Raw genomic sequence first — 27,444 nt, 5'->3', positions numbered from 1 at the left:
GGGCAACCTGAGGGGTTTTGAGCAAAGGAGCGAGACGATCAGAATGACGCGATGAAAGAGGGGTTTTAAAATCCATCTGCCCCCCAGCCCGCAAAGCTTTTCGGTCCCATTTTCCCATGGTCGCCCCCCTCCTTCTCAGTGTGATGTCATATGGTCCCAGCCCTCGCCTATTCTCTATTTGACACTCCGAACCCATATCCCCAAGGCTCTCCTGCACCCGCAATCTCCCGTTCCTAGAATGCCTGGCCTTCTCCTATTGTCAGTGTTTGGTCCAGACATAGGTATTTGTCGAGAGGCCACACGAATTCCTAATGCTTGCCTACAGCTGCTCAGGCTCTCACTGGCCAGAGATGACATACCCTCTTCTGAGGCCCCTGCACCCGCTTTCACTTGTCTGCCAGGACCACGTTTCCAGGGCTGGCATTGCTGAGGGCTTGCTGTGTGCCAGGCACAGCATTTTTCTCTCGAGGAAACTGAGACACACAGAGAAGTCAGGCAACTTCCCCAAGGACCCGGATCTGAACCAGCAAACCTTACTCCAGAGCCCAAGTGCTAAACAGCAGCTTGCCCCAATGCTCCCAGCCCGTAGTGGACGTGAGAGTCACCTAGGGTTTTCTGGAGGTTTCCTGTGATGCTGGGTCAAATTCAGTGGGTCTGGGACGGGGCCTGAGATTCTGTATCTCTAACATGCTTCCCAGTGACGCTGAGGATGCTGGTCCAGTGAGCTAGCTTGGAGAGCAATGCTTTACATCACCCAGACCACATCCCGGGAGCTCAGGGATACTGGCACGTGGCTTTGCTCCCACAAAGCACTAAACTACATCTGAGTGACAGCTGGCAAGCCTGAAGTCTCCAGGCCTCAGTCAGAGTCCCGGGAGATGTGGGGAGGGGGACAGAGGTGGGGTGCCTCATCTACAGTTCCCAACACTGGAACTTGACTGTTTCAACAGACATTCGTTGTGCACCTGCTAGGTGCCAGGTGTCTACATGTGGAGGCCGTTGGGGAAACATTCCCAAATAAGGCTGATGGTCCCAGGCTGGTCCTCCGAGAGGCCTGGAGATGTCTCTCCAGGATGCCTTGCAAACCCATCAGCAGCCCCGGGGCCAAACAGCCCATGTAGGAATCTTATTTGGCCGCAACATTGTTGAAAGTTTTGATGCTTAGTATCCAAATAATAAATATCAGGAGATTTCACATATAAACCTGGATTTTGGCTTCTCTTAAAATATCTGAAGCTCTGAAGACATTGGGCCTGCCTTCTTGCAGGGCAGCGGCTGGCTGGGGCTTAGCAGCAGCTATGCCTGTGGACGGTGCCTGTGCTCTGCAGCCTGCCTCAGTCCCCACTTGTCCCTAGTGTCCTTTTTTCCCATTTTTTTTTTTTTTTAGTTTTTTTTAAAAAATTGAAGTGTAGTTGATTAACAATATTGTGTTAGTTTCAGGTGTACAACACAGAGATTCATTATACACACACACATTCTTTTTCAGACTCTTTTCCCTTATAGGTTATTACAAAATATTGAGTATGGTTCCCTGTGCTCTACAGTAGGTCCTTGTTTATCTATTTTATATATGGTAGTTTGTATCTACTAATCCCAAACTCCTAATTTATCCCTCCTCCCACCACCCCCCTTTCCCCTTTGGTAACCATACGTTTGTTTTCTATGTGTGTGAGTCTGTTTCTGAGATAAGTTCATTTGTGTCATATTTTAGTTTCCACCTATAAGTGCTATCGTATGGTATTTGTCTTTCTCTGTCTGACTTACTTCACTTAGCATGATAATCTCTAGGTCCATCCAGCTTGCTGCAAATGGCATTATTTCATTCTTTTTTATGGCTGAGTAGTATTCCGTTGTATTTATGTACCAAAACTTCATCCATTCATCTGTTGATGGACGTTTAGGTTGTTTCCGTGTTTTGGCTATTGTGAATAGTGCTGCTGTGAACAAAGGTGTGCGTGTATCTTTTCGAATTATGGTTTTGTCTGGACATATGCCCAGGAATGGGATTGCTGGGTCATATGGCAACTCTATTTTTATTTTTTGGGGAAGACTCCATACTGTTTTCCATAGTGGCTGCACCCGTGTATATTCCCATCAACAGTGTAGGAGGGTTCCCTTTTCTCCACACCCTCTCCCGCATTTATTATTTGTAGATTTTTTTTTTTTTGGATGATGGCTATTCTGACCGGTATGAGGCGATACCTCACTGCAGCTTTGATTTGCATTTCTCTAATAATTAGCGATGTTGAGCATTGTTTCATGTGCCTTTTGGCCACCTGTACGTCTTCTTTGGAGAAGTGTCTATTAGATCTTCTGCCCATTTTTTTGATTGGGTTGTTTGCTTTTTTGGTGTTGAGCTGTAGGAGCTGTTTGTATGTTTTGGAGATTAATCTCTTGTTGGCTGCATCATTTGCAAATATTTTCTCACCGCCTGTAGGTTGTTCCCTAGTGTCTTACGTTTAGTCATGTAGTCTGCCTGGCCCTCATAGGCATGCGTGTTTGCAAATCTTCATCTTAACATCCGGTTTTGTGGGAGCCAAAACTCTGCCTCCCAGTCAGTGAGCTTCTCAGCAAGAGGCTGCAGGTGAAAAAGTGAGGGGGCAGAGGGACCCCAGCGTGCAAACAGGAGAGGTCAGAACCCAGGCTCGACAGCTCTGTCCTGGAGCCTCCAACTGGGTGCACTGGGGATGACGCTCTTGAAGTTTTTACATTCACCAAACTTTGACTGGTCGACCGTGATTCCTTCATCATTCGTGCCTTTATTGGCTCATGATCGTCCTTTGAGTCATTCTAACCTCAGGACCTTTGCACTTGCTGATCTATTTACCTCCACCTGCACACACCACCTCTGGCTCCTCATGGGGCTGGCTCCCCCTCATCTCAGCAAAGACGTTGGTATTGTGGCGGAGACTCACCTGACCCCTGTACCTCAGTGGTTCCCCCCCTTTTTTTCTCCATCCCATCGTCTTGTTTTATTTCCTTCATAGGTTGTTGGTAGAATTCATTTTCTTGAGGCATGGAATTGATGGCAGCTTGCTTCTTAAAAGCCAACAGTGGAGGGCTTCCCTGGTGGCGCAGTGGTTGAGAGTCCGCCTGCCGTTGCAGGGGACGCGGGTTCGTGACCCGGTCTGGGAAGATCCCACATGCCGCGGAGCGGCTGGGCCCGTGAGCCATGGCCGCTGAGCCTGTGTGTCCGGAGCCTGTGCTCCGCAACGGGAGAGGCCACAACAGTGAGAGGCCCGTGTACCGCAAAAAAAAAAAAAAAAAAAAAAAAAAAAAAAAAAAAAATATATATATATATATATATATATATATATACACACACATATATATCACTGTTAAGAGAAAAGATATATATCTCACACTGAATTTATCATCCTTCAGTTTGATTTTTAAACTCCATATTGTGTTTTTGAAGATCTCGCCATGTTTGGTACATACAGATAAAATTCATTCATCTTAATTGCTGTAGAGTATTCTATCCCATGGATATAACACACTGTATTTTCCATTCCCCTATTTATGGACATTTAAATCATTTCCAGTTTTTTGTGTTAACTTTGCAATGAACATGCTTATACGTGCCTCCTTAGACACAATGTGAGAAGTTTTCTAAGAAACATACCTAAAATGGAATTACTGGGTTATAAGATAATCACATTTTCAACTTTGCAAGTTATTACCAAATCACTCTCTGCAGTGCTTGTGTCACTGTAGGTTTCCTCCAGCTAACAGTGAGAGTTTGCCCTGCTCCCATATTCTTACTAATGTTTGTTAGGAGCAGATTTTTAATGTTTTGCCCACCCAGAATTTGTAGGATTGTGTATATATCCTAGATTTGCCTATATTCTTTGCCTGTTATATATATTGCAGATATTTTTCCAGGTCTATTATCTGACTTTTTAAGCCCATTCATTTATATTTACCCACGTAATTGCAAACATCTTGCCTCTTCATTCCTTTTGGCATGTCAGATCTTCCTTCCGGGATTGTTTTCTTCTGTCTGAAGTATATTCTTTGGAATTTCCTTTAGAGAAGAAAAATCTCAGTTTTTATTAGCCTGAAAGTGCATTTATTTCACCCTTGTTGTTGAAAAATATTTTTTCTGGGTACACAGTCTCAGGTTGACAGTTATTTCCTCTCAGTCCATCAAAGCTGTTACTGCATCGTCACTTGGCTTCTGTTTTGTGGTGAGAAGTCAGCTATGCGTCTACTCATCTGTCTTTTGAAGGTCTCTTATCTCTGGCTACTTTCAAGATCTTCTTCTTTGGTGTTCCATACTTTTACTTTGATGTATCCAGGTACACGTCACTTTAATTTATTCCATTAGGAATCCACTGGGCTTCTATAATTTCTGGATTGATGTCTACCAGGAAAATTCTCAGCCATTGTTCCTTAGATGTTGCCTCCATCCCAGTCTCCCTCTTCTTTGGAACATTGAAATAATGCATCTTAGATCTGTCTTTCATGTCTCTTAACCTCTGTTTTCAACAACTTTGTCTCTCCCTGCTATAACCTAGATACTTTGTTCGGATGTTATCTTTAAAATGTTACTAATTTTCTTAATCCACCGTGTGTTTTTTTCGAAGCTCTATTGACATATATTGAATTTTAATATCATGCATATTGAAAGTGCAATAGAATAAGTTTTGACATGTTCCCAGCGGTGAAACCAACAACACTATCAAGATAGCAAACGCATCCGCAATGCCCACAGTTTCCATGTACCTCTTTGTAATTCTTTCCTCCTGCCCCCACCCTGCCACCCTCCCCGCCCCCAGGTAACCACCGATGTGCTTTATGTCACTATAGAGTATTTCACTTTTTCTAGAATTTTATAAAAATGGAAGCAGACAATATATACCTTCCCCCCCTTTTTTTTCGGCTGGGCGTTTTCTTCACTCCATATGATTATTCTGAGGCTCGTCCATGTTGTGTGTATCAGTCATTTGTTCCTTTTCATTCCTAAGTAGTAAGCCATTGGGTGTATACGGCACAATTTGTTTATACAACCACTTGTTGGTAGACATTTGGCTTGCTTCAGTTTTGAGCTGTTACAAATAAAAAGTACTATAAATATTCATATACAAGTCTTTGTATGGGTATAAGCTTTAAATTCTCTTGAGTAAATACCGAAGAGTGGAACGTCTGGATCATATACGGTAGAGGCATAATTTTTTAAGATGCTGCCAAGCTGTTTTCCAAAGCGGTTGTATCATTTTACATTTCCACGAGCAGTGTGTGACAGCTTCTGCTTCTCCACCTCCTTGCCAGCACTTAGTATGGCCATCCTTTTTCATTTTTGTCATTCTAATAGATGTCTGATGGTATTGTATTAGTTTGAATTTACATTTCCCTAATAAATGATGATATTGACTATCTTTTCATGTGCTTATTTGTCATTTATGTATCTTTTTTGGTGGAATATCTGTTTGCATCTTTTCCCACTAAAAATGGGTTGTTAGTTTTCTTCTTATTGAATTTTGAGAGTTATTTATACATTCTGGCTATAAGTCCTTTTTCCAATATGCAAGTGGTAACTATTTCCTTCCAGTCTGTGCCTTGTTTTTTGTTGTTTTTAATTCTCTTAACAGTGCCTTTTAAAGGGCAGATATTTTAAATTTTGATGAATTCCAATTATCATTCTTTCTTTGGATTGTGCTTTTGATGTCATAACTAAAAAATCTCGGCCTAAATCATAGCCACAGAGATTTTTCTCTTAAGTTTTCTTCTGTAGCTTTATTGTTGTAGGTTTAATATTCAGACCTAGGATCAAATTTTTGTATATGGTGTGATGTATAAATCAAAGTTCTCAGTTTTGCAGGTGGAAACCTAATTGTTCCAGCATGATTTGTTCTTCTGTTTGTCTATTTTGATGCCTATGCCATGTTGTTTTGATGACACTGCCTGACTTGAAGGGTTACTCTAAAACTTAAATATTCAAGGCAGTGTTGTATTCACATCAAAATCGACAAATAGATCAATGAAACAGAATAAAGAATACAGAAATAGACCACACATACATGGTCAATTGATTTTTGACTAAGGTTCAAAGGAAGTTCAATGGCAAAAGTATAGTCTTTTCAACAAATTTTGCTGGACCTGGAAAGTTTCCCCACCAGGAAGCCAAGGCAATCATGAGGCTCACCTCATCTGTTCCTCTTCTCTCAGGGACCACTGCCTTCATTGCTTGGTGTCTAATGTCCTGAGAATCATTGTTTTAGACATTTGTCCATTTTTTTATTTGGGAGGGCACATCTAGTCACTGCTATACCATCTTGGTCAGAAGAATTCCCTGGACTAATGCAATGGCCTCTTAATTCGTCCCCTGCTTTTACATGTCTGTCAAGTTTTAAATTTAATTCCTGACAATATTATATTTAATTTTTTTTAAGTTCCATTTAATTATTTTTCAAATCTGCCTGGTCATTTTTATAGTCTCTTGCCCTTTACTCTTCTTTTTTTAAATTGAGGTATGATTGACAAACATAAAAGCTGTGTATATTTAATATATACATCTTGACAAGTTTGAAGGTACATGTACACCCGTGAAGCCATCACCACATTCAGTGTCCTACACTTTCCTAAACTTATCCATCATCTCTAGAAGTTTCTTCCCTTCCTCTTTTTTGTTTTTTGATAAGAATATTTGACATAAATTTTAAATTTTATGTAAATTTTAAATTAAAAAATTTTAAAGTATATAATACAGTATCGTTAACTGTATCGTTAACGATACAGTTATCGTTTAAGTATTAGATATACAGATATCGTTTAAGTATATAGATAGTATACAGATATCGTTTAAGTATATAATACAGTATCATTAACAGTATCGTTTTAAGTATATAATACAGTATCGTTAACTATATGCACTGTGGTGTGCAGTAGATATCTAGTATTTATTCATTTTGTGGAAGGGAAACTTTGTACCCTTAGATCAACACCTTCTTGATTCTCCCTCCCTCCATCCCTGGTAACCACTATTCTGTTCTCTGTTTTGATGACATTGACTACGTTAGGTTCCTGATTTAAGTGGGATCATGTAGTATTTGTTCTGTATCTGGCTTATTTCATTTAGCATAATATTTTCCAGTTCATCCCTGTTGTAGTAAATGGCAATATTTCTCTCCTTTTTAAGACAAGTAATATCCCATTTTATGTATACACCACATTTTCTTTATCTAGTCATCGATGGATGTTTGGGTTGTTTCCATGTCTTGGCTATTGTAAATAATGCTGCAATGAACAGAGGTGTGCAGTTATCTCTTCAAGATCCTGATTTCAATTTGTTTGGGTATTTACCCAGAAGTGGGATTGCTGGGTCATAGAGGACTTCTATTTTTAAGGTTTTGAGGCACTTTCATACTGCTTTCCATAATGGCTGCATAAATTTACATTCCTACCAACAATGTACAAGGGTCCCCTATTCTCCACATCCTCACCAACACTTACCTTTTGCCTCTTTGATGAGAGCCATTGTAAGAGGTGTGAGGTGATATCTCACTGTAGGTTTGATTTGTATTTCCCTGATGTTGAGCACCTTTTCATATACCTGTTGGCCATTCGTATGTCTTCTTTTGAGAAATATCTATTCATGTCCTTTGCCCATTTAATAATTGAGTTCTTGGGTTTTTTTCTTATTCGTTTTGCTATTCAGTTGTGTGAGTTCCTTATGTATTTTGGATATTGGTTCCCTGTCAGATATATGGTTTGCAAATATTTTCTACCATTCCCTAGGTTACCATTTCATTCTGTTGATTGTTTCCTTTGCTGTGCAGAGGCTTTTTGGTTTGATGTTGTCCCACGTGTTTATTGTTGCTTTTGTGGCCTGTGCTTTTGGCATCACATCCAAGAAATCATTACCAAGGCCAGTACAAGCAGATTTTCTCTATGTTTCCTTCTAAGAGTTTTAGTTTCAGGTCTTATGTTTAGGTCTTTAATGCATTTGGAGTTGATTTTTTGTGTATGGTGTAAGACAAGGGTCTAATTTCACTGTTTTGCATGTGGATATCCAGTTTTCCCAACACCATTTATTGAAGAGACTATCTTTTCCCCACTGTATATTCTTGTCCTCTTCCTCCCACCCCCATTGAAAATCAGTTTACAGTAAATGTGGGGGTTTATTTCTGGTCTCTTTATTCTTTTCCATTTGTTAATACATCTGTTTTTATGCCAGTACCATACTGTTTCTATTATTGTAGCTTTGTGATATATTTTAAAAACCCAGGAAGTGTGATGCCTCCTGCTTTGTTCTTCTTGCTCAAGATTGCTTCAGTTATTTGGAGTCTCTTGTGGTTCCATATGTATTTTAGGATTGTTTTTTCTATTTATGTAAACTGTACTCTTATTTTCAACCTTTTAAAAAGACACACTAAATATTTTGCATCTGATAATGCCAACACAGGAAGTCTTGGCATGTCTGGCTCTGTTTTATATATGAGCTCTCACTTATGGTATCTTGTTTCCTTGTTTGTTTTTGGATATTTGATGGTGAGCTGAGATTTTTGCAACTTTGTGGTGGGTTTCTCCAGTAATGATTTGTTTTGCTTCCGCTAGGTGCCTGGGGGCACACAATGAGCACTACTTTAAATAAGGTTCTTGGTGGTAGGTTTCTCCATGTCACAGGGTAGTGTGAATTCAGATTGCAAACCCATGAGAAGACTGTCTTATTGTTATGAAATTAACAGGAGAGACTTTTGCCCCCTCCACTCAGTGATCAGATTGGAATTAAAAAATATATATATTCTCTGGGCAGGTGGTGGGGGTAGGATGTATTATCCCTAATTAACCCATATATTGAGGGTATAGCCTCTGAGGTCTCAGTTTTCTGCAGGAGTAGAGGTTGGATCTTCCACGGGACTCACAGGGTAGATTCTGGGTTTGAATCATGCACCCTGAACCCCACCAGACAATGGAAATGGAAGAGCAGGATCGTGGAAACAAAAGGGCAAGCTCACCTGGTTTGGCAAATGCCCTCAAAATGAAATCACTCTCACTTTTTTCCACTTGGTTTTTAACTTTTAAATATATCTTACCTTTTAATCAGAACACCAATGCGTTTAAATATAAATTGTAAACATTTTTATATTTAATCTACATTTTTCGTTGGTTTCAGTATAAGGGTAAATATGGGGGTAGTCAACCAAAGTAACCAGTTCACTGTACTGTTAGAAATGGGCTTCTTATTTTCTAACCTTGCTTATGCTTCTTTGATCATCAAGAAATTGCATATTTTGATGTAGTCAGATGGAGTTACCTTTTCCTTTACGATTATTATTTTTTGTTCTTGTCCAAGAAATTTTTCCTTGTCTCAAGCCCCCAATGTCACAAATACAGAAAGATAGTCCCTTATGTTCTTTCTCTCTATATATTAATGCAAAGAAGGATTTATTTTTATTTTTGTTTATATAGAAAACAGTGGACCTTGGGTCAAGGTTGGCTCTTGGCTTGTTTCTGTATGCCCTGTGTACGTCCTGTATACCTGTATGTGAGGTAGGCATGATTTTTACATTTTAAAAAGAATGTGTATATGTATACTGGATTGGCCAAAAAGTTCATTCAGGTTTGTCTGTAAGATGGTACCAAAAACCCGAACGAACTTTATGGCCACCCCAATACATACATACACACACACACACACACACACACACACACATATGTGTATATATATGTATATGAAAAATGTGTGGCAGAGATTGTATGTGGCTTGTGAAGTCTAAAATATTTATTACCTGGACCTTTACATAAAAAGCTTATAGACCCCTGGCCCAATCCCCTTTTTTCACTTATTTGCTGTATTTTAACTTCCCGTTTGTACCTGAAGTTTATCTCAGGGCCCTCCCTTGTGTATCATTCGACTCTTTGTTGCCAGCTCCAAACACCACACTGTAATGAAAATGGGTGTTGTCATTAATGAAAGCACATGAGTTAAAGGAGAGGGATTAGAAAAGGCAGGGTCCATTTTCAGAGTGGAAATGGGAAAATGTAGAAAATTCATACTTGGACACCTAATTGCCCTGACATTAACTAGAGGCATAGAGATTCAGAGCATTCATTAACAATGTCTCGGCCGTGCCCAGAGCAGGCACTGGACCATGGAATTGAATTTTACTGATTAATTTGTAACTGTGTACAGTGCTGTACGAAGCATGAAACGCTCAGAGACTTGTTCTAGGGAGCTCCTGACAATGAACAATGAATTATGAAGCCCCAGGTGAAGCGGGATGAGTGGAGAGGAGGTTGGAGGTTATATGGGTGAAGGGTGCTTTGCAAACCCTAAAATGTAGCTTCGTCACAGAAGGGGAGAGCACCGGAGAACGCACAGAGGATGGAAATCTCTTAATTGATGGTGTTTTTCCTTATAAAGCAGATGTTTATAGTCTGAGCCTGTGTCTGCTCACTTTTTACTCATTCAACGAGGTAACTCTGAGGTGAGATGGAGACGCAGACCTAGGGACGAGGCGGCCGCCACTCCTCATGGCTGAGACCCTCTGTGACGTGCTCCACAGCACCAGAGCTTTGACCCCAGTCTCATGTCCGGTTTGGTGGGATGCTGAGGGTCTGCTATACCTCCACTCCACTTCTCTTTGCTTTGTTACTCCCCGTGGGATCAAGAGAGGAAAGTGAGGAGGATGATATGACACACCACATACTCCTTCCCCAGGATGAGCGTGTGTCAGGCAGGCCACGCAAACCTGCAAGTCTGCCTCCTTGGATGTACCTTCCAAGACCTGGCTGATAAAAGGGACAGTGGGCATGGGGGTCAGGGCGGGATTGGAGTAGGCAGGGTGGTCAATGGCTGTCAACCGGCATCAAGATACATGACAGACCTCACCCTGCCTCCTTTTGTGAGCTTCCCACTGGACTCCAGGCAAAGCTGGTGTCCCCTGTGCTCTTGACCTTGGTCCACCAGTCATCAGTGCCCCGGCTGGAGCTGACCTGGGGTAAGAAAGCTTTCTTCTGATTGGTCTTCCATGAGGTCTATAAACAAAGATATTGTGCTGTTCTTACGTAAGTGCTGATAATGTCGGCTCTTACAGGAAGATCTACAGAGAGAGAGACCAAGAGAGCAGAGGGTGTGTCAAGCATGAGTTGGATTTAAAGTCTGGCCCTTAAATAGCAGCTTATTAAAACAAAATGTAAAGCACTGTACAAGACAGCTAAAAGCAGAGAATTAGACATGAATACAAAAATCTAGACTGATCTTCAAAACATAGCCTTGAGTAAAAATAAAGTGAGAATAAGAATGGCTCTGTGGCACAATGTCACGCACAAAAGTGACACTACATATTTATAAGCATACATGCATATTTAAGGAGGTTTGGCAAACATGCCCGAGTGCTTCTGGGGGAAATAGGCGGATGGGAGTGAGAAGAAGAGAAGCAGGGGCGACACTCTAACCTTGCATCTGAGGTTGGGCTGCCTAGAAGCAGAGCCTGAGACGGGGATTCTTGTACAAGAGATTTACGCAGGGAGGGCTCTCAGGAGACATGTAAGCGATGACGGAAGCAGACAAGGGCGACGGAAGAACTCAGCAAAGATGCGGGCTTGGGTGTCCAGTCGTGCCTGATCCCACAGGGAGCTCTGGAGTGTGAAGTGCATCCCAGAGATGGTCCCGCTCAGAGGCAAAGGGACTGGGCTCTCACACCCTGTGACAGTCAGTCAATGGCTAAGGGCCCTTCGTGGGGGGTGTGCACACTCCCCCAGGCCTTCCAGGCAAGCTGGCTCCCACTGGCCTAGGGCAGCCCTCTTGAGAAGGTGGTAAGTGTGCGTCCCAGCAGCCGGCCACAGACGAGCAGCCCGGTGAAGGCGGTGGAGACAGGCACTAATGGCATCTGCTGAACCGCGAGGGGCCTTGCAGGACGGGTGATGGCGAGCTTGCATGACCTGCCCCACCGTGGCTGTCCGTTCCCAGAGTGATGCTGCTCTAGGAGGGGCTGCACGCAGAATGTTCTGGAAAACACAGGAGGGAAAAAAGTAGACCCTGCCCGTGACTAAACAAAAATTGCTTTGAAGACAATGCCAAGATCCACTTGGGCTCCCCCCAAGGCCGAAAGTGTCCAAATTCTGTCTTAATGAGATCTGAGTCCAGAGGCTGGAGCGCTCTCAGCAGTCTCCTCATTGTTTTCATTGAGCGCAGTTCCTCGCTTTTGTCCGTTTTCCAAAAGCAAACCTCCCTGCAGTTCAAACTGTGCCATTCTTAACACCTGCCAGCTTGTAGGCAGTCACCCACTGACTGGGGGCAAAGGTGACCCACGGCACACAGGGGAAGAGTGCTCCCACACCTCCCACCTTCCTTCCTGCCTTTGTCTCTGTACTTGGAAATCACTCTCCCCCCGCCCAGCAGGAGCCCCGACTGGTTCAGGGATTTGTGATTAGCAGAACGGCAGCCCTGTTGCTCTCCACCTGGGCTCAGATAGTCTTTCAGGAACCTGGGGTCTTGACAAGCAGGGATGAGTTGCTTCAAAGAACCAGGAAGGCACCCCTGGGGAGTGACAGCTCCTGCCCAGGGCCCAGGAGGCCATAGTGCCTGTAAGTGGAGCCTCTCCCACACATGAAAAAGATGAAGAAAAAGTCGCTTTTTCCTTGTTGCTATGAAAATGAGTGCCCAAGAGGATACGGAATTCTGCAGATCTTACTTAAATTAAATTTTGCAAGCAGCCCTGATTATTAGGGGACTGCGGCTGGATGTTGGCGGCAGCTCAGACAAATGAGAAAAAAAAATGGCCAAGCAGGTCACCTCACCTTCCTCCCCAGCCTGGCGGCTCTAAAGAGCATCATCGCGGGAACAGAATTCTTGTAAACTGAGGCTTGCAAAGGGAAGGGAGTCCCTGTGGCTCAACCAGGCAGCTAGAAGCGGTGCAAAGATCTTTCCAAAGAGCTGAGCACTGATAATGGTCAAAATGGTTCAGGGACTCGAGTCAAGAGTTTAGCTCCCACCTGGCTCCAGGGCTTCGAGTCTTAGGGCATATTGCAGGCGTTCTGCTTCTCAGTTCTTTCACCTGCCAAGTGGGGCGCTAGACCAGCTTGCCGGTCTGCTTTTGGCTGCACGTTCTTATTGGTAAAAAATTTTTAGCCTGCACCCTAAGAAATGCACAACTGTTCATTTACCAGTTATCCATCTGTTCTACTCCCCTAATGTATTCTGTACATTATAAAGGGCCTGCAACAATAGATAAAAGAAAGTCTAGATAAAAATAACTGTAGATAGAAGCTCAGTATTTTTTTTAAATTTATTTGATTGAAGTATAGTTGATTTACAGTGTTGTGTTAATTTCTGCTGTACAGCAAAGTGATTCAGTTATTTATATATATATATATATATATATATATACACATTCTTTTCCATTATGGTTTATCCCAGGATACTGAATATAGTTCCCTGTGCTATACAGTAGGACCTTGCTATTTATCCATTCTATATATAATAGTTTGCATATGCTAATCCCAAACTCCCAATCCATTTCTCTCCGCTCCCCCCACTTGGCAACCACACATGTGTTCTCTATGTATGTGAACCCATTTCTGTGTTGTAGTTAAGTTCATTTGTGTCATATTTTAGATTCCACATGTAAGTGGTATCGTACGGTATTTGTCTTTCTCTTTCTGACTTACTTCATTTAGTATGATAATGTCTAGGTCTCATGTTGCTGCAAATGACATTATTTCATTATTTTTTTATGGCTGAGTAGTATTCCGTTGTATATATATACCACATCTTCTTTATCCATTCATCTGTCAATGGACATTTAGGTTGTTTCCATGTCTTGGCTATTGTGAATAATGCTGCTATGAACATAGGAGTGCTTGTATCTTTTTGAATTATAGTTTTGTCTGGATATATCCCCAGGAGTGGGATAGCTGGATCATATGACAACTCTATGCTTAGTTTTTAGAGGAACCTCCATACTGTTTTCCACAGTGGCTGTACCAATATACATTTCCATCAACAGTGTAGGAGGGTTCCCATTTCTCCACGCCCTCTCCAGCATTTGTTATTTGTAGAATTTTTAATTATGGCATTCTGATGGTGTGAGGTGCTACCTCATTGTAGTTTGTTTGTTTGTTTGTTTTTTATTTAAACTAACATAGCATTGTAAAGCAATTAAACTCCAATAAAGATGTTAAAAAAAAAAAACCAAACATTAACCATAAAATAAGCACCAGTTGGTTTTGAATAGCTGTATAGGCCTGCCCAGAGGTAGACGGCAATGTTGATAGTTTCCTTAAAAATTATTTTTATTTTTATTTTTTGGGATTATTTAGAAGCCTTTGGCTTGTCATGTTGCTTTGATAGATACCAGATTTTGCACAAATTAAGAAACCATAAATGCATGTCTTACATGTTTTGTTGTAAGTGATATGTAGGATGTTTGTCATTTAAATAGCAGTTTAGAGTTATGATTACAATAATTCCTACCATAAGGAATAACTGTCTAAGCAGTTCCCATAGACCATAGACACCATGTCACATATTCGGGTCTTTCTACCTTTGTCTTCCTCCCTCCCTCTGTCCTTTCTTTTGGGGTTATTAAAAACAAACACACAAAAGACATTCATTAAGGGTCCTGAGCTGGGTGCTCAGTATTTAGACTTAACCTCAGTCATTTTAGACGAGACTTCCCAGTTGTGGAGCTCACTTTGACATGTGTTCCTTGCTGGCCATTTCCAGCAGCAAGACGGGAGGCCTCAGGAAGCCATCCTGTGATTAAGAAGCCTTGGCTCAGTTGTGACTTCTGGTTACAATCACAAGCCCTCTGCATTTCTGGAAGTGGCTCTGATGGGCAGGGGTTGCTGGAAGGTCTCTCTCTAACCCTTTCTGGGGGATCATCAATGGATCCACTAGGAATAAACACTTCATCATTGGTGGTAAGACTTCAGGTGATCAGAAAATGGTCAGATTCTGTTACAGGAGATTTCCTTTTATGATATATAGGAACAATATCATAAAATTGTATCACAAAATTGAATTGGTAATCTCAACATTCTGGTGGAACCCTGGTCTTCAACAGATTCTTCACTTGTCTTTAAATCAACTCTACAATACCAGCTTTTATCTAGTATTTTCATGGGTAGCCAAGCTTGACTTTGAATATATTTACTGGTCTTTTGGTTTTTACGTGTATCTTTACTATTTCCTTATTAGAAGGGAATACTTTATTTTTGTTTCTTTTTTTTTAAGGTTTAATTTTATTAGGAAGATTAAAGATTTTGTATCTTAGAAAGCAGTATCAAAACCATTTATTATCTGAAGTGAAATATGAATGATTAACTTCTTTCATAAAATCAATAAAATGGAATCGACTGAAAAAATCAATGTACTTTGTAAATATGTCTTTTAAAGTATTTTCTTTTTTTTTTAACATCTTTATTGGAGTATAATTGCTTTACAATGGTATGTTAGTTTCTGCTTTACAACAAAATGAATCAGTTATATATATACATATGTTCCCATATCTCTTCCCTCTTGCGTCTCCCTCCCTCCCACCCTCCCTATCCCACCCCTCCAGGCGGTCACAAAGCACCGAGCTGATCTCCCTGTGCTATGCAGCTGCTTCCCACTAGCTATCCACCTTACGTTTGGTAGGGTATATATGTCCATGCCTCACTCTCACTTTGTCACACCTTCCCCTTCCCCCTCTCCATATCCTCAAGTCCATTCTCTAGTAGGTCTGTGTCTTTATTCCTGTTTTACCCCTAGGTTCTTCATGACATTTTTTTCCTTAAATTCCATATATATGTGTTAGCATATGGTATTTGTCTCTCTCTTTCTGACTTATTTCACTCTGTATGACAGACTCTAGGTCTATCCACCTCAATACAAATAGCTCAATTTCGTTTCTTTTTATGGCTGAGTAATATTCCATTGTATATATGTGCCACATCTTCTTTATACATTCATCCGATCATGGACACTTAGGTTGTTTCCATCTCCGGGCTATTGTAAATAGAGCTGCAATGAACATTTTGGTACATGACTCTTTTTGAATTATGGTCTTCTCAGGATATATGCCCAGTAGTGGGATTGCTGGGTCATATGGTAGTTCTATTTGTAGTTTTTTAAGGAACCTCCATACTGTTCTCCACAGTGGCTGTATCAATTTACATTCCCACCAACAGTGCAAGAGTGTTCCATTTTCTCCACACCCTGTCCAGCATTTATTGTTTCTAGATTTTTTGATGATGGCCATTCTGACTGGTGTGAGATGATATCTCATTGTAGTTTTGATTTGCATTTCTCTAATGATTAGTGATGTTGAGCATTCTTTCATGTGTTTGTTGGCAGTCTGTATATCTTCTTTGGAGAAATGTCTATTTAGGTCTTCTGCCCATGTTTGGATTGGGTTGTTTGTTTTTTTTATTGAGCTGCATGAGCTGCTTATAAATTTTGGAGATTAATCCTTTGTCAGTTGCTTCATTTGCAAATATTTTCTCCCATTCTGAGGGTTGTCTTTTGGTCTTGTTTATGGTTTCCTTTGCTGTGCAAAAGCTTTGAAGTTTCATTAGGTCCCATTTGTTTATTTTTGTTTTTATTTCCATTTCTCTAGGAGGTGGGTCAAAACGGATCTTGTGATTTATGTCATAGAGTGTCCTGCCTATGTTTTCCTCTAAGAGTTTGATAGTTTCTGGCCTTACACTTAGGTCTTTAATCCATTTGGAGCTTATTTTTGTGTATGGTGTTAGGGAGTGATCTAATCTCATACTTTTACATGTACCTGTCCAGTTTTCCCAGCACCACATATTGAAGAGGCTGTCCTTTCTCCACTGTACATTCCTGCCTCCCTTATCAAAGACAAGGTGACCATATGTGCGTGGGTTTATCTCTGGGCTTTCTATCCTGTTCCATTGATCTACCTTTCTGTTTTTGTGCCAGTACCATACTGTCTTGATTACTGTAGCTTTGTAGTATAGTCTGAAGTCAGGGAGCCTGATTCTTCCAGCTCTGTTTTTCATTCTCAAGATTGCTTTGGCTATTTGGGGTTTTTTGTGTTTCCATACAAATTGTGAAATTTTTTGTTCTAGTTCTGTGAAAAATGCCAGTGGTAGTTTGATAGGGATTGCGTTGAATCTGTAGATTGCTTTGGGTAGTAGTCATTTCCACAATGTTGATTCTTCCAATCCAAGAACATGGTATATCTCTCCATCTATCTGTATCATCTTTAATTTCTTTCATCAGTGTCTTATAACTTTCTGCATACAGGTCTTTTGTCTCCTTAGGTAGGTTTATTCCTAGATATTTTATTCGTTTTGTTGCAATGGTAAATGGGAGTGTTTTCTTGATTTCACTTTCAGATTTTTCATCATTAGTGTATAGGAATGCCAGAGATTTCTGTGCATTAATTTTGTATCCTGCTACTTTACCAAATTCATTGATTAGCTCTAGTAGTTTTCTGGTAGCATCTTTAGGATTCTTTATGTATAGTATCATGTCATCTGCAAACAGTGACAGCTTTACTTCTTTTCTGACGTGGATTCCTTTTATTGCCTTTTCTTCTCTGATTGCTGTGGCTAAAACTTCCAAAACTATGTTGAATAAGAGTGGTGAGAGTGGGCAACGTTGTCTTGTTCCTGATCTTAGTGGAAATGCTTTCAGTTTTTCACCATTGAGGATGATGCTGGCTGTGGGTCTGTCATATATGGCCTTTATTATGTTGAGGAAAGTTCCCCCTATGCCTACTTTCTGCAGGGTTTTTATCATAAATGGATGTTGAATTTTGTCGAAAGCTTTCTCCGCATCTATTGAGATGATCATATGGTTTTTCTCCTTCAATTTGTTAATATGGTGTATCACGTTGATTGATTTGCATATATTGAAGAATCCTTGCATTCCTGGAATAAACCCCACTTGATCATGGTGTATGATCCTTTTAATGTGCTGTTGGATTTTGTTTGCTAGTATTTTGTTCAGGATTCTTACATCTATGTTCATCAGTGATATTGGCCTGTAGTTTTCTTTCTTTGTGACATCCTTGTCTGGTTTTGGTATCACGATGATGGCGGCCTTGTAGAATGAGTTTGGGAGTGTTCCTCCCTCTGCTATATTTTGGAAGAGTTTGAGAAGGATAGGTGTTATCTCTTCTCTAAATGTTTGATAGAATTCGCCTGTGGTCCTGGGCTTTTGTTTGTTGGAAGATTTTTAATCGCAGTTTCAATTTCAGTGCTTGTGATTGGTCTGTTCATATTTTCTATTTCTTCCTGATTCAGTCTTGGCAGGTTGTGCCTTTCTAAGAATTTGTCCATTTCTTCCAGGTTGTCCATTTTATTGGCATAGAGTTGCCTGTAGTAATCTCTCATGATCTTTTGTGTTTCTGCAGTGTCAGTTGTTACTTCTCCTTTTTCATTTCTAATTCTATTGACTTGAGTCTTCTCCCTTTTTTTCTTGATGAGTCTGGCTAATGGTTTATCAATTTTGTTTATCTTCTCAAAGGACCAGCTTTTAGTTTTATTGACCTTTGCTATCGTTTCCTTCATTTCTTTTTCATTTATTTCTGATCTGATCTTTATGATTTCTTTCCTTCTGCTAACTTTGGGGTTTTTTTGTTCTTCTTTCTCTAATTGCTTTAGGTGCAAGGTTAGGTTGTTTATTCGTGATGTTTCCTGTTCTTACCTGTTTCTTAAGTTAGGATTGTATTGCTATAAACTTCCCTCTTAGAACTGCTTTTGCTGCATCCCATAGATTTTGGGTCGTTGTGTCGCCATTGTCATTTGTTTCTAGGTATTTTTTAATTTCCTCTTTGATTTCTTCAGTGATCACTTCGTTATTAAGTAGTGTATTGTTTAGCCTCCATGTGTTTGTATTTTTTACAGATCTTTTCCGGTAATTGATATCTAGTCTCATAGTGTTGTGGTTGGAAAAGATACTTGATACAATTTCAATTTTCTTAAATTTACCAAGGCTTGATTTGTGACCCAGGATATGATGTATCCTGGAGAATGTTCCATGAGCACTAGAGAAAAACGTGTATTCTGTTGTTTTTGGATGGAATGTCCTATAAATATCAATTAAGTCCATCTTATTTAATGTATCATTTAAAGCTTGTGTTTCCTTATTTATTTTCATTTTGGATGATCTGTCCATTGGTCAAAGTGGGGTGTTAAAGTCCCCTACTACGAATGTGTTACTGTGGATTTCCCCTTTTATGGCTGTTAGTATTTGCCTTATGTATTGAGGTGCTCCTATGTTGGGTGCATAAATATTTACAATTGTTATATCTTCTTCGTGGATTGATCCCTTGATCATTATGTAGTGTCCTTCTTTGTCTCTTCTAATAGTCTTTATTTTAAAGTCTATTTTGTCTGATATGAGAATTGCTACTCCAGCTTTCTTTTGGTTTCTATTTGCATGAAATATCTTTTTCCATCTCCTTACTTTCAGTCTGTATGTGTCTCTAGGTCTGAAGTGGGTCTCTTGTAGTATGGGTCTTGTTTCTGTATCCATTCAGCCAATCTGTGTCTTTGGGTGGGAGCATTTAGTCCATTTACATTTAAGGTAATTATCGATATGTATGTTCCTATTCCCATTTTCTTAATTGTTGTGGGTTCATTATTTGTAATTGTTGTAGGTCTTTTCCTTCTCTTGTGTTTCTTGCCTAGACAAGTTCCTTTAGCAGTTGTTGTAGAGCTGGTTTTGTGGTGCTGAACTCTCTCAGCTTTTGCTTGTCTGTAACGGCTTTAATTTCTCCATCAAATCTGAATGAGATCCTTGCTGGGTACAGTAATCTTGGTAGCAGGTTTTTCTCCTTCATCACTTTTAATATGTCCTGCCAGTCCCTTCTGGCTTGCAGAGTTTCTGCTGAAAGATCAGCTGTTTACCTTATGGGGATTCCCTTATGTGTTATTTGTTGTTTTTCCCTTGCTGCTTTTAATATGTTCTCTTTGTATTTAATTTTTGACAGTTTGATTAATATGTGTCTTGGCGTGTTTCTCCTTGAATTTATCCTGTATGGGACTCTCTGTGCTTCCTGGACTTGATTAACTATTTCCTTTCCCATATTAGGGAAGTTTTCAACTATAATCTCTTCAAATATGTTCTCAGTCCCTTTCTTTTTCTCTTCTTCTTCTGGAACCCCTATAATTCAAATGTTGCTGCGTTTAATGTTGTCCCAGAGGTCTCTGAGACTGTCCTCAGTTCTTTTCATTCTTTTTTCTTTATTCTGCTCTGCAGTAGTTATTTCCACTCTTTTATCTTCCAGGTCACTTATCCGTTCTTCTGCCTCAGTTATTCTGCTATTGATCCCATCTAGAGTATTTTTCATTTCATTTATTGTGTTGTTCATTGTTGTTTGTTTCATCTTTAGTTCTTCTAAGTCCTTGTTAAATGTTTCTTGCATTTTGTCTATTCTATTTCCAAGATTTTGGATCATCTTTACTATCATTATTCTGAATTCTTTTTCAGGTAGCCTGCCTATTTCCTCTTCATTTGTTAGGTCTGGTGGGTTTTTATCTTGCTCCTTCATCTGCTGTGTGTTTTTCTGTCTTCTCATTTTGCTTATCTTACTGTGTTTGGGGTCTCCTTTTTGCAGGCTGCAGGTTCGTAGTTCCCGTTGTTTTTGGTGTCTGTCCCCAGTGGCTAAAGTTGGTTCAGTGGGTTGTGTAGGCTTCCTGGTGGAGGAGACTAGTGCCTGTGCTCTGGTGGATGAGGCTGGATCTTGTCTTTCTGGTGGGCAGGTCCACGTCTGGTGGTGTGTTTTGGGGTGTCTGTGGACTTATTATGATTTGGGGCAGCCTCTCTGCTAATGGGTGGGGTTGTGTTCCTGTCTTGCTAGTTGTTTGGCATAGGATGTCCAGCACTGTAGCTTGCTGGTCGTTGAGTGAAGCTGGGTGCTGGTGTTGAGATGGAGATCTCTGGGAGATTTTCACCGTTTGATATGTGGAGCTGGGAGGTCTCTTGTGGAACAGTGTCCTGAAGTTGGCTCTCTCACCTCAGAGGCACAGCACTGACTCCTGGCTGCAGCACCAAGAGCCTTTCATCCACACGGCTCAGAAGAAAAGGGAAAAAAAGTAGAAAGAAAGAATTATTAGAAGTAGAAAGAAAGAAAGGAAGGAGGGAAGGAAGGAAGGAAAAAGAGAAAGAAAGAAGATAAAGTAAAATAAAATAAGATAAAATATAATAAAGTTATTAAAATAAAAAATAATTATTAAGAGAAAAAAAAAACGGACGAATAGAACCATAGGACAAATGGTGGAAGCAAAGCTATACAGACAAAATCTCACACAGAAGCATACACATACACACTCACAAAAAGAGGAAAAGGGGAAAAAATCATAAATCTTGCTCCAAAGTCCACCTCCTTAATTTGGGATGATCCGTTGTCTATTCAGGTGTTCCACAGATGCAGGTACTTCAAGTTGATTGTGGAGCTTTAATCTGCTGCTCCTGAGGCTGCTGGGAGGGATTTCCCTTTCTCTTCTTTGTTCTCACAGCTCCAGGGGCTCAGCTTTGGATTTGGCCCCGCCTCTGCGTGTAGGTTGCTGGAGGGCGTCTGTTCTTCGCTCAGACAGGACGAGGTTAAAGGAGCCGCTGATTCGGGGGCTCTGGCTCACTCAGGCCGGGGGAGGGAGGGGCACGGAGGCGGGGCGGGCCTGCGGCGGCAGAGGCCGGCATGACGTTGCACCAGCGTGAAGGGCCGGCCGGCGTGACGTTGCACCAGCCTGTGGGGGCGCCGTGCGTAGCTGGGGAAGTTGTCCCTGGATCCCGGGACCCTGGCAGTGGCGGGCTGCACAGGCTCCCCGGAAGGGGGCGTGGACAGTGACCTGTGCTCGCACACAGGCTTCTTGGTGGCGGCAGCAGCAGCCTTAGCGTCTCCCGCCCGTCTCTGGGGTCCGCGCTTTTAGCCGCGGCTCGCGCGCGTCTCTGGAGCTCCTTTCAGCGGCGCTCTTAATCCCCTCTCCTCGCGCACCAGGAAACAAAGAGGCAAGAAAAAGTCTCTTGCCTCTTCGGCAGCTCCAGACTTTTTTTCGGACTCCCTCCCGGCCAGCCGCAGCGCACTAACCCCCTGCAGGCTGTGTTCACGCCGCCAACCCCAGTCTTCTCCCTGCGCTCCCACCGAAGCCCGAGCGTCAGCTCCCAGCCCCGGCCGCCCCGGCGGGGGAGCAGACAAGCCTCTCGTCCTGGTGAGTGCTGATCGGCACCGATCCTCTGTGCGGTAATCTCCCCGCTTTTCCCTCCGCACCCCTGTGGCTGTCCTCTCCTCCGCGGATCCGAAGCTTTCCCCTCTGTTTATTCTTTTCTCTTTTTCCCTATCCAAGTACGTGGGGGGTTTCTTGCCTTTTGGGAGGTCTGAGGTCTTCTGCCAGCGTTCAGTAGGTGTTCTGTAGGAGTTGTTCCACGTGTAGATGTATTTCTGGTGTATCTGTGGGGAGAAAGGTGATCTCCGCGTTTTATCCTTCCGCCATCCTCCCGGAAGTCTCACATTGTAGTTTTGATTAGCATTTCTCTAATAGTGATGCTGAGAAGCTCACTATTTTCTTTCTCTACCCTTGTCGTGCCCTCACCCCTGGGATGTGAAGGCTCTGTTTTAGAGATTATTATTTTTTTTTGAATGTTTATTTCACCTTTTATTTATTTAACATCTTTATTGGAGTATAATTGCTTTACGATGGTGTGTTAGTTTCTGCTGTACAACAAAGTGAATCAGCTGTACGTATACATATGTCCCCATCTCCCCTCCCTCTTGCGTCTCCCTCCGTCCCACCCTCCCTATCCCACCCCTGTAGGTGGTCACAAGCCCGGAGCTGGTCTCCCTGTGCTATGCGGCTGCTTCCCACTAGCTTTCTATTTTACATAGACCAGATGATCTGGAAGAGCTTCTCTAGGGGTAGCATGTGTGATGCCCGTTTTTTCAGAGGAGATGCTTTGGGCCTGACCTGTCCAATAACGGTAGGCATTAGCCACCAGTGGCTCTTTAAACTCATTAAAATGAAATTGAATGTAAAGCTCAGTTCCTCGGACACATGAACTACATTTCACTCACTCTAGAGCTGCCTGTGGTTAGTGGCCACCGTATTGGTCCATGCAGGTTATAGAAGACGCCCATCACTGTGGAAAGTTCTTCTGGACAGCCTGTTTAGTAAGTAGTCAAGACCATATAATTCAGTATTTAATTACAGCAACTGACCTTTATTAAGCGCTTGTTGTGTGCTAAGTGGTGTGGGAAGCATTTTCTAGGCACTATCTCATTTCATCCCTACAACGGCCTCCTGAGTTGCGTCCTGTTTTCATCCCCACGTCCTGGCGGGAGAATGAGGATTGGAGGGAAAAGGGGTTCCTGACAGCTGATGAGCTGCCTGGACCTCACGTCCCTGTGTTCCCCCAGGCTTCCCACACGGACCTGGATTTTATCCTCTGGGCATATCCTGTCTTGGATTTTTGTGCCTGTGAGCTCCCGGACACCCTCTCAAGGCTGATCACTGCACATGTGCTTCTCATCCCCCAGGTACAAAGGGAATTTCTTGCAAAGTCGTTTCCAGCTGAGAGCCAGCAGACTGAGGAAGCCACACTGGGTGCTGAGAAAAGACGGCCGTTCACCCCCATCCGAGGGGCCGGCCCCACGCAGGACCTGCGGGCAGGCTTCTTCCGAAACGGCAGGTAAGGCTCTCCTTGGAGGTGCATCCAAACCGGGCACCAGGCTGCTGGGCTATGAAATGAGCAGAGCAGCCATCCTTGCTGTCCGGAGCCTGAAGTCCAGCAGGAAGCTGGATGCATGGGGGGTGATGTGGGACAGTCGAGACCCTAAGCTAGGGGAGAGGGTCCTGGGGGAGGATATGGAGAATCCAGTACTGAGAAGACAGCAAACGTCCTCAAGTACTGGCCACGGATGCTCAGCCCTGTCCAAGTACAGATTCCCTCCAGGACCTGGAAAACCTGAATTGGAACTCTGGGTGCCTCTACTTTTCCCCATCATTAAAGAGGAAGTTCACTGGGTTCTTTCCACAGGGCCATTGTGAGGCTAAAATGGGTCAGTGGATGGGCTTTTGAATGAATGTGAGATAGAAGAATAGGGAGGAGTTACGATGTGAGAGCTGCAGGGAACATGCTTCCACGGGAGGTGGTAAGCGGGGCCCTCTCCATCATTCTCGGAAACAAACAAAGGATGAACTAATGGAGGCTGCTTCCTGGAAAAGGGCTATTTTAAGGTGCAGTCACTGGGCAACGAGGGCAAATCGCGTAACTTCTCTGGCCCACAATTTCCCTCCCTTCCTCCCATCTGCCTGGCAGTCATGAGCCCAGCCTTAGCCTTGCTGGCAATGTGTTGACTGGGGAAGATGGAGACCATATTTGAGAAGGTGGCTGGTCCCATCTGACCAGTGGTGACTGAATTACCACCCTTTTGTGGCTAATTGCTGTTTGTTTGGCTCAAGGGCTGACCCTGGGCTCTGCCTGCTGGCTGCGGTTTTGGTCCCTGGAGACAGTTGGCTGGGGCCCCTCCCCCTCTCCCTCTGTGTGGCTCCAGCGCCCCCTGCGGGCAGATGGTGCTTCCATGCTGCCCCTCGACCCCCCACCTCCAACCCCGACGCCCTCTCTGGTAGGCAGGCAAGGACGAGGATTAGTCTTTTTCTCAGTGAGAGTTTAAATCAAGGTAGGTAATTGCTCAACTGGATGGCCAGTTGTGGAAGGCAGAAGCATGGTCTTTTTATGGAACGTCAAGGGTTAAGACCTCATGGGGGGAGGCTGAGTGGGTGTAGACAAAAGTGCAATCAGGGCACGCGGCTTTGCCCTTTCTTCATTTTCTGTGGCTCATCACCTTGAACTCCACTGCTTTCCTCCTGGTCAGATAGATACAGCCAATGGAACTGCCCATTGGGGTGTTCATGGGCGATACCACCTCCACAGCGGAACCCACCAGAACCCACCAGAACTCTGTCACTTGTCCCTAATGGCAGTGCTTTCCCACCAGCTCTCTTCCCAGCACCATAAATAGAGCTGAATCAAGCTGCTCCTGGAAACTCCCATCAGCTTCCATGTTTCCATTGCTAAGCTCCGTGCTAGAACCTGAAGGGAAAAGACAACAGTCCCTGCTCCGGATAAATGTGGTTCAGGGTGAAGACAGACAGACAGGCTTCCTGTCCATCCTTTGCTCAAATCACATGGGGAATGACACTGGCGGGTCAGTGAGCTCCCTCCTGGGAATCTTATGTCTGTGCAGCGAGGCCGTTGATGGAGGTCTTGCCCACCCAATGGCTCAGTGTGAGGATAGAGCGAGCTCGTGTGTGGCAGGGAATTTGCAGACCCCAAGGCAGGTGATAAATGTTGATTGTAATTATCTCCTGAGCATAATAAGCATATGTGCATTAAGACCTGGCGTGTGCTGAGTGCCAAGTGAGTGTGGAGCGCGTGGTAACCAGTGTGCCTCTTGTTTAGCAGAGGACAAGGTCAGGGTTGGAGGAAGAGCCCAAAGGGGGAGTTTTCTCGGGAGAGAGACGGCTTCTTCTGGAAATTCAGGTGTAGGGAGAATAGAACAGAGGCTTTCTGGACTGGGGAAGAAAATTGCCTATGGCAGCCAAAGAAATTGCCACAAACTTGGTCCAAGGTGTATTCTCTCCCAGTTCTGGAGGCCAGGAGTCTCGCTGTCTCTCCGAAGCCTCCAGGGGAGGATCCTTCCCTGCCTCTCAGCTTCTGGGGACTCCAGGCGTCCTTGGCTTGTGGCCGCATCCCTCCAATCTCTGTCTTCATCTTCACAGGGCTTCTTCCCTGTGTTCCTGTGGGTCAAATCTCCCTCTGTGTTTCTCTTATAAGGACACTTGCTGTTGAATTTAGGGCTCGCCCTAAATCCAGGATGATCTTATTTTGAGATTCTTCATTTCATGTGCAAATACCTTTTTCCAAGTAAGGTCACAGTCACAGGTTCTGTGGCTTAGGACTTGGAGGGGGAGGCATGATTCAACCACTAACCACTTCAACAACTTTCCCCCTATCTGGGAACCGACAGAAGGGACCTTAAAATGTGTTTCTAAGTGAAAAAGGCAGCAGCACCCATGAACACTCAATTTACAGTAATGCCCATCATCTGTGCTCGTAGGGTATGCAAACAGTTTTGGCAGGAAAGTTCTATTATAAGCTTAAATCAGTATGTATTCATTAAAACGGGATCACCCAGCCCACCACCCAGCAGGATGTGTTCACACTTGTGGGGAGTCTTGTCCAAGTGGCTACAGGCAGCTCCGATCGTGAGACAGGTGTGTTGGGTAAGGGGCCCTATTCGCTTCTCTTTGGGAAGAAGGCCTGTGGCCGGCTGGATAGGGGGTGGGCAGGGCCTCTGAGTGTGGCTGTGTGGATGGTGCCCATAGGGGCTGAAATCCAGCCACCACTGGTTGGTGCAGCCTTTTGCTCTGACTGTGGGGCTGTCCACCCAAAGCAAGGAGCTCCTTCCTCCTTCTCCCAAGGGGGTGGGGGACACCTTTCCACACATCCTCCAGTGGAAGTTGTTGCCTCTTCCTAATTTACATGTGTACGCCGTGTGCTCATGGTACCCCTGGGGACCCCAGTGCCAGCAGAGAGACCAGCTGGAAAGCCTCTGATCTTTCATGGTCCTCTCCACACCGTCTTTCCTTTACAAGCTTCTCTTGGCCTCGGGGAATGGCCTTGCTCCCTCCACGTTGGGAGAATCCCACTTCTGTACACTTCTGATCTCAACATTGGCCTTTCCTACCAAAATCCTAAGAGCAAACTGTGGGCTCCAGTGAATGGGGGATAAAACCAGCCCCAAACAGAAAAAAAACCAGAAGCGAAATCTAAATGTGGAGCTAAGATTGAGAGACCAAATGTAATGCGAATCCCCCTGGGAACCTAGTGCCCCTCCCTCCATGTAGGTAATAATGGTGCAGCAGCAGCCCAGGGTGGTGACAAATGTCTGCACTTTCATGTTTGTTATTGGAACAGCCAGTTGAGTCAGAGGTCTGGGTCACTGGTGCCCATTTTCAAAGGGCTCCCTCCTGCCACAATGTCCACTCAGGACAGATGTGAGCCTGTGGGGTGTGGTCTAAGCATTGGCCCGGGGAATATTAATCACCCCGCCACCCCCATTCCTTATTGAAGTGTCAGAGAGGGAACAGGGATGGCAGGTTGGGTAAACCAGCAAGCCCGGAGTGGACGGGCTGTTATGGACACCACTGGGTTGGGGGCAGGTGGTAGAGTGCCTTAAAATAAATACCACCTGGAAATCAAAGGAGCTTGGGAAGTTTATTTACACCATCTCCCAAAGCCAGTGTTTCACAGCAGAGTGACAGGCACTCAGAGTGTTGGATGTTTGAAGACAGAGTGCTGTAACTTCAAAGGAACCTAAAGATGGCCCTTGGTCGCCCACCATTTACAAACAAATTTCTTGTGTCCTTTGACCTGGCAGGTCCTGGTTGGAGAGATCAGAGCTGGCTGCTCAGTGAGGGAGCTGACCTCACGGTGTGTGTGTGTGTGTGTGTGTGTGTGTGTGTGTGTGTGTGTGTGTG

General features: G+C 43.3%; 1 protein-coding gene across 7 annotated transcripts in view; it reads left to right on the top strand.

The window, feature by feature from the left end:
• The window catches only part of ZNF831 (zinc finger protein 831), a 172,863-nt gene that overhangs the window by 36,877 nt on the left and 108,542 nt on the right, over window positions 1-27,444 (top strand). For 6 of the 7 annotated variants that reach the window (XR_003428661.1, XR_003428660.1, XM_027086840.1 and 3 more), the window contains exon 4: window positions 23,439-23,590. Coding sequence is in view for 4 of the 7 variants with exons in the window: in XM_027086840.1 (XP_026942641.1) it covers window positions 23,439-23,590 (152 nt within the window). In the remaining 3 variants the exon portion in view is untranslated. Of the gene's footprint in view, window positions 1-23,438; window positions 23,591-27,444 lie in introns of those variants that run through there. The other variant, XR_003428662.1, reaches the window with a different exon arrangement.

This window comes from Aethalodelphis obliquidens, unplaced genomic scaffold (assembly GCF_003676395.1).
Source record: "Aethalodelphis obliquidens isolate GAN/ISIS:26980383/991018 unplaced genomic scaffold, ASM367639v1 scaffold57, whole genome shotgun sequence".
NCBI classification, from domain to species: Eukaryota; Metazoa; Chordata; class Mammalia; order Artiodactyla; family Delphinidae; genus Aethalodelphis; species Aethalodelphis obliquidens.
This window is presented reverse-complemented; position numbering and strand designations above follow the sequence as displayed.